The 7782-nt window shown below is 41.5% G+C and overlaps 1 protein-coding gene across 1 annotated transcript; it reads left to right on the plus strand.

The window, feature by feature from the left end:
- The first annotated feature begins 3821 nt into the window (after positions 1–3821).
- On the plus strand, positions 3822–4866 carry LOC123452057 (protein TsetseEP-like). The gene has a single exon (XM_045128631.1). It carries the CDS (start codon positions 3907–3909, stop codon positions 4633–4635), a length of 729 nt encoding a protein of 242 aa, XP_044984566.1. The 5' UTR covers positions 3822–3906; the 3' UTR covers positions 4636–4866.
- The last annotated feature ends 2916 nt before the right edge of the window (positions 4867–7782 follow it).

The raw sequence follows: 7782 nt of genomic DNA on the forward strand, positions 1-7782 counted from the left end.
AAATATTCATATCTTTCAAATACTAACTCCAAATCTAACATGTTATATATGAAAATCGCTTAGAAAAATCTGTATATTTTAAATATGCTATTATCTTCCATGTTACTCATTTCTAGAATAAATTTTTTATGATGCAACATTAATTAATACCTTTCCAATATTGAATATTTTGAAAATGCCTATTACATATGTTTTCTATCTCATTTAACTTGAATAGATATGATAGTTTAATGCTCTTAAAAAGATAGTATTGACACTATAGCGAATGCTGATTCCTACTAGTTATCCTATGCTAAAGATTACAATAGGTACACAGTCATTCTATTTTCCATCGTGGACAATAACCAACTAATATACGATGATGTACACTTGATATGAGCTTTACGTAAACAAGTGACTTAATGTTGATCTCCCTATTTTTTGAAATTGTGCCCATAAAGATTGTTAAAAATACCTTGAGTACACTTCAAAAATCATACCTAAGAGTTCCGTTGTAACGCACGGGCATGTTTGCTAGTATATATTTAACGGGGCTAAACTCCTTTCCATATAAAGCATAACGGAAGTACAACCGACCTAAGAGTTCAGGGTACGGGTTTGGAAAATACATGCCCTATATATCTCAATGGGAATAGAAAATCTCATGTCCACTAACAGGTCGTCACAAAAGTATTCTTCTATCTGTCGAGAAAATTATTATATGACGCAGAAGAAATAAATTCCTGAATTTCTTGGGAAACATTTGGATTGCGTGTTGTGGAGAAATTGTTTTGGCAAATGAGTGAGCTCTTTGAGAGAGGCAGGTGAATCAATTAGTACCTCGGGCCTCGACGACTTGCAGGAGGGAGCTGATCGGAGGAGGTTGCTTGTTGTTCTCCAGCACGTATAGATGGGCTTGACCAACGACTACTCTCGACGGAGGAAGAAGGATGATAATTCACACGCGCTGCAATCGTGCAATATTTTGCAAACGAACTCTGTGATATCCGGCTCATTTGGGACTATTTCTTTTGATGGTTATGTTAGGTTATTTGTGCTGCTTGACAAGATGGACCAGTAAATGTCAATACTAGTTGGGATGACTGAAGATGGATAGTGTCAAAGATGTAGTTGTGTTGGTCCATGTTCTAGCTTGCTCGATCCTAGTCGTGTCCCATGGGGTCGATCTGCGCGAGCAGGTCATGAGGATGTCGTTGGCACGCTTGAGCAAACCGTAGGCAAGGGCCAGGAGGTTAGGGAAGTAATTGCAGAGACGAGGAGAGGGGCGGATGGGGTGGAATGAAATGCCCTGTTCGGTTTCATATGATTTCAAAGGGTTGGAACAAGATTGGAAGGGATCAAATCCCCAACAAGTCAAAATTCACCTCAACCCCCTCCAATACTTTTTAACCTGCTTGTGGTGTGGATTAATCGAACAAGCCCTCACCAGAGAGTCACTCGAGGACCTAGAACGTGTGCAGCGTGCAGGCCAATGCGGGGGACTCGACCTTGAGGTCGTCTCAGAGCTCCCCCAATTCCTGTCAGGATGTGACCTCCTATTAGCGTGTCATGTCCCCTGTTTTGTTCATTTTGTTTTTGTTTTCTCTTTAAAACAATTTGGATTTAAAAAAGGTCCAAGTTTCCAATCTGTTTTTGTGAATCTTGAAAAGAAAAATGTTCAAGAAATCATAAAATGTTTATGGATTTAAAATGTTCCAAAAAATATAAAATGTCGTGATTTTGAGAAAAGTTTGCATATTAAAAAAATATTCACTATTTTGAAAATAAATATTCAGAAAATAAAAAAATATCATCTGTTTGAAAAAAAGTTCAATTATACGAAACATGCTTGTAGATTTGAGAAAAATTTCACGAATTATAAAAACTGCTCTTGATTTTTGTAGAAATATTCACAAAATTCAAAAATGTTTGCGAATTTCAAAGATTGTTCCCAAGTTCATTGATTCAAAAAAAATCACTGGTCCAAAAATGTTCATACAATTCATAAAATATTTGATAGTTTCAAAAATTGTTCCCAAATTTCATTTTTTTTATCAATTTGAAAAATGTTTGCTGATTCAAAAATGTTCATGAATTTAATCCCCCCTAAATTTCAAAAAATATTTATGAATTCGGACATATGTTCACAATTTAAATAAATGTTCATGATTTCAAAAAAATGTTCGTGATGTAAAAAAATCACGAAATTGATAGATGTTCACAAAATGAAAAGTAAAAATAGAAAATGAAATAAAATAAAAAATAAAAAATGAACATGAAAAAAAGAAAAAAATGAAGAAAGAAAGGAAATAACGAATAATGAAAAAGCCAAAAAACGAAAGAAAAAATGCAAAAAAGATAGGTCTACAAAGATTGTAGAACCTTCCCAAAACCGCAGAGTAGCTTGTTGGGTCGGCCCAAGTGTATGTAGTGGTGCGTGAGGGGTACACGTTGGGTTGCTATTTCATGACCTACGTGCCAAATAGAATCCGTCACCAGGTCAGGTAGGACGACACAACCCATGTGAGCCCTTTTATAAAAGGGTTGTGTCGTGCCATCTTGAAGGCCTGGCTCGGGATCAACCTGAAACGCAACTTATAAAGGCCGGTGCAGAACGACACGGCTGAGGCTGATCTGCGTCCATTTTGGCCATGTAGGTTGTTTCGGTCTTGCAGGCCTTTTGCATTAAGAATTCAGAATATCTAATTATTTTAAGAGAGTATAGATAATATCAAAATAATTAAGAAAATTATATTAACAATCTTAAAAATTAAGAAAAAATACACATGTAAAGTGGCAAAATGTCATATTGATTAATATGAAACTTTATTAGTAGCTGCCTCATTAAAACCTTCAAGGTAAACTCCCCTTGGAAATAAACCTGGTAAGGAAAAAAAGAAGAGTAGAAAGGTATTTTCATGAAAAAGAAAATAATTAAATGTGTCAAACCAACAATCCACTGACATACAAGTATATGAAATATACTACGTATTCATACTTTGTACCAAATTATTATTGATATTTTACTGACGCTCTAACTTCATCTACTCACCCACAAACATAAGTAAACACAAAATAAGTCGCCAGGAGGACAATACTCAACCGAGCAATTAATTCTCGACTTGACATTTTATTTAACAGCACGCCTACATACACATGAGAAAGATATGGACATCCTCAATTAGCTAGCCTTTTGACTATTGTGTATGTTGGGAATTAAAGCTCCGTACAACCGTTGCTTTACATTGGCCGGCAAGCAATATCTGAGAAGAATCGAAAAGCGGCCCTCGATCCAATCAAGACATCTCTTGGTTTAATCGTACTGTCTGCTATGATGTCATTTTGAATACACTACTCTTACTTTTGGAGAACCACTTACACATGATGATAGGTTGAAATTAATATCGTGAAGACCTTGTTGATTGATCTTGAGGACAACACGTCGACATCTGCAGACTTTATGTCTGTGGTGAGTAAAGCTGGAGGGTAGTTAGATAGGCTCTAACTATGTGTCATTTTAACTTGCAAAAAGAAGAAGACATGAGATAACCCTGGGCCGAGCACCACCTATGACCTATCCATCACTCTAACTTAACTTCTCTTTCTACGCATAGCAGAGATAGATACATGGAGTATATATATACGCGGTTACAGCCACAAATCAGAAGGTGCCAATCAGAAACATTTGCACACGTACGTACGCATAGCCATAGCTCATGTGGGTGCACTTTACGCTAGTGGAGCAGTACGTATTAGGTTACTCTGAATTTATAGCCAATGGACGCTGGACCTTACGCTGCCCGTTGATTGGCTCGCCGGGGCTATAAACACCAACCTGCGGTGTCCGGTGGAAGCAGCACTCAGCTGGCCATCCATCATCGATCTCTCCCACTGCATACCTACAGTCCAACACAAGAGGTGCGAGCCATGGCGATGGCGAGGCGCCGCCACTCCTCCTCTGTTGATCTCCCATGCGTCCTCTTCCTCCTCCTCATCGTTGCCATGGCCGCGGACGGTGCAGGCAGCGTGCATGCGCGGCAGCGGAAGTTGCAGCAAGTGCCCGGGCCACAGCCGCTGCCGCTGCCAAACCCACGCCCTCAACCCGGCCCACAACCGGTGCCACTTCCGATTCCGAACCCACAACCTGACCCAAACCCACAACCTTTACCTAACCCAGACCCAAACCCACAACCTTTGCCTAACCCAGACCCAAACCCACAGCCACAGCCATTACCCCAACCACAGCCGGACCCAAACCCGCAGCCACAACCATTACCGCAGCCTCTTCCACAACCCCAACCGGACCCAAACACGCAGCCACAACCATTACCGCAGCCTCTGCCGCAACCACTGCCGGGTCCAAACGCACCGCCGCTGCCGTTACCGCAGCCTCTGCCACTGCCACCGCCGGGTCCAAACGCACCACCGCTGCCATTACCACCGCCGGGGCCAAACCCGCAGCCACTGCCGCCACCGGGTGTCCCGGCTGGCTCATACCCGCAGGTACAACCGTTGCCGGACTCGAATACGCCCGGGCGACAGAATAACGCACTACAGGGACCACTGGGGAGTGGTGCAGCCCCGATCTTATACTCATGCGGTGCAACGTACATACATACGTTTTTCATGGGTTTATTATTGTACTATTTTGTTTAGATAAAGTGAGGCTTGTTTATGTAAATGAATTTACTACTATTTCTCTAGGCTTCATGAAATTATGTGTCCGTCTGGCATGATCTCCCTGTATTTACATTTATATACTAGTGTATTATTTGTAATAAGATTTTATATGATTGTACAAGTATTTTGTGTACATAGAAAAACCAGAACCATTCGTGTATGCATTTGGTACACATGTCGTTCTTATATTGGTAGCTATATCTCTTATCTGACCAACTTGCCAATGGTTGCACACCTTACCCAGCACTCTAAGAACTGTAAGGTGTGCCTGAGTTTTGAGTTTGTCTTCGATCCACTATTTTGTTAAATATATATTTGGATTCCATGGTGTAAAATTGATATCTTTGTACCTGTATGAAAAGTTGAAAACCACTCCATAGTGATAATCTTTTGTCAAGGCTTTAAGGGATGGGGTGGGGAGAGGGATTAATTGAGCGCCTACCAAAAACTCTGTTCTGATGTATGTCATGATCCTGGAGTATCTGATCGATGCAGCAAAAAAACTCCCGCTAAATGTTTTGCTGCATTTTCCTCCATGGATTGAAAAAATGGTGCAAGAACATGGTACTATTTTGAACACATCGAATGCAACAAAATATAACATGTGTATTGAATCATTGGAAAGTATTCGCAACATATACAAGTACACCATAAAACCAACATATATACGAAACTTAACATGGCCATATGTTATTGATTGTGATTGTTCATGACGAGGTTATGTTTAGAAAGTTGAAGAATCCTTGGGAAATCTACGGAAGGAGAATGCGCATAAGGTCATTCAAGAAGACAAATATTTGTTGTCTTTTCTCTATATGACACTAATTATTGTATAGTGGGATGAATTTTAGAAGAGGTGTTATTTCTCAAGGAGGGGGGGGGGGGTATCCAAAAAATGATGATCTTGGACACTGAATTTTGATATAAAGGTCTGTCGGCCAACTACGTATTTTAATGTTAAGTGTAACTTAAGATTTAGACATATACATAATACTCCCTCCGTTAAATGCACATTTGCTGAATGGCAAATAATAATTTCTGAAGCTGGTGTGGAAATTCAAGTCTTCTGTTAAACATATGGAACACATGAAAGGGTACGAAATTTGGAGGATAGAGATCATAGTAGTTTTTTTTCTTTGGTACTCTTTGGAACAAATGATTCTCCATCATAGGTTTATTTCAAAATCCTGGACTAACCAAAAGAAATTTAGGGAAAATCAAACATGAGGTGACATCATTTTTTTTACATCTAGAAATAATTCATATGTTATGTTCTCTTCATGTTTAGATTTCCTATGTTTTCTCTAGCGGTACCAAAACAACAATCTTCAAGTTCACATATTTTCATGTTTTCCACGTCATTTTGGTTTTTACTGGGATATGATCTAGGATGCATGATATTTTAATTTTGACCTTTTCTCGATTTCCACATTAAGACTTTGCGCGTGTGAAATGGGGTTCTAGTTGTTAGACAAAGCAAGTGGTCTGGAAATAAAATTTGAGAGGTGGAGTCAAGCAGTTTATATTGTTCCATACTATCTGCATTGTCCATTCTAAACACTATCACTACCAAAAGCACTTGGCTTACGCTTCACCGAGGTTATATGTGGCTTTGTCGATTATGCTTCATACCCGGCTTCAATTATTTTTCCTGTAGTTTATAAAGATTTTTTAATTTGTTATGAGAAACTATGCATTTTTTTCATCACATCTCATAATTGAGGTGGTATCCTTGTTGGGGAACGTCGCATGGGAAACAAAAATTTTCCTACGCGCACGAAGACCTATCATGGTGATGTCCATCTACGAGAGGGGATGAGTGATCTACGTACCCTTGTAGACCGTACAGCAGAAGCGTTAGTGAACGCGGTTGATGTAGTGGAACGTCCTCACGTCCCTCGATCCGCCCCGCGAACAATCCCGCGATCAGTCCCACGATCTAGTACCGAACAGACGGCACCTCCGCGTTCAGCACACGTACAACTCGACGATGATCTCGGCCTTCTTGATCCAGCAAGAGAGACGGAGAGGTAGAAGAGTTCTCCGGCAGCGTGACGGCGCTCCGGAGGTTGGTGATGATCTCGTCTCAGCAGGGCTCCGCCCGAGCTCCGCAGAAACGCGATCTAGAGGAAAAACCCTGGAGGTATGTGGTCGGGCTGCCGTGGAAAAGTCGTCTCAAATCATCCCTAAAACCTCCGTATATATAGGTGGGAGAGATGGGACCTTGCCTTGGGGCTCAAGGAGCCCCAAGGGGGTCGGCCAAGCCAAGGGGGGAAGGTCTCCCCCCCAAACCGAGTTGGACTTGGTTTGGTGGGTGGGAGTCCTCCCTTCCCTTCCCACCTCCTCCTTTTTTTTTCTTTCTCTTTGATTTTTCTTCCAATGCGCATAGGGCCCTTTTTGGGCTGTCCCACGAGCCCACTAAGGGCTGGTGCGCCACCCTCAAGGCCTATGGGCTTCCCCGGGGTGGGTTGCCCCCCTCCGGTGAACTCCCGGAACCCATTCGTCATTCCCGGTACATTCCCGGTAACTCCGAAAACCTTCCGGTAATCAAATGAGGTCGTCCTATATATCAATCTTCGTTTCCGGACCATTCCGGAAACCCTCGTGACGTCCGTGGTCTCATCCGGGACTCCGAACAACATTCGGTAACCAACCATATAACTCAAATACGCATAAAACAACGTCAAACCTTAAGTGTGCAGACCCTGCGGGTTCGAGAACTATGTAGACATGAACCGAGAGACTCCTCGGTCAATATCCAATAGCGGGACCTGGATGCCCATATTGGATCCTACATATTCTACGAAGATCTTATCGTTTGAACCTCAGTGCCAAGGATTCATATAATCCCGTATGTCATTCCCTTTGTCCTTCGGTATGCTACTTGCCCGAGATTCGATCGTCAGTATCCCCATACCTATTTCAATCTTGTTTACCGGCAAGTCTCTTTACTCGTTTCGTAATACAAGATTCCGCAACTTACAGTAAGTTAGATTGCTTGCAAGGCTTGTGTGTGATGTTGTATTACCGAGTGGGCCCCGAGATACCTCTCCGTCACACGGAGTGACAAATCCCAGTCTTGAGCCATACTAACTCAACGAACACCTTCGGAGATACCTGTAG

The sequence above is a fragment of the Hordeum vulgare genome, chromosome 5H (genome assembly GCF_904849725.1).
Source record: "Hordeum vulgare subsp. vulgare chromosome 5H, MorexV3_pseudomolecules_assembly, whole genome shotgun sequence".
Lineage (NCBI taxonomy): Eukaryota > Viridiplantae > Streptophyta > Magnoliopsida > Poales > Poaceae > Hordeum > Hordeum vulgare.

Excerpts from the sequence above, each read along its gene's own strand:
- LOC123452057 (XM_045128631.1), top strand. The coding sequence starts at position 3,907 with ATGGCGATGGCGAGGCGCCGCCACTCCTCCTCTGTTGATCTCCCATGC.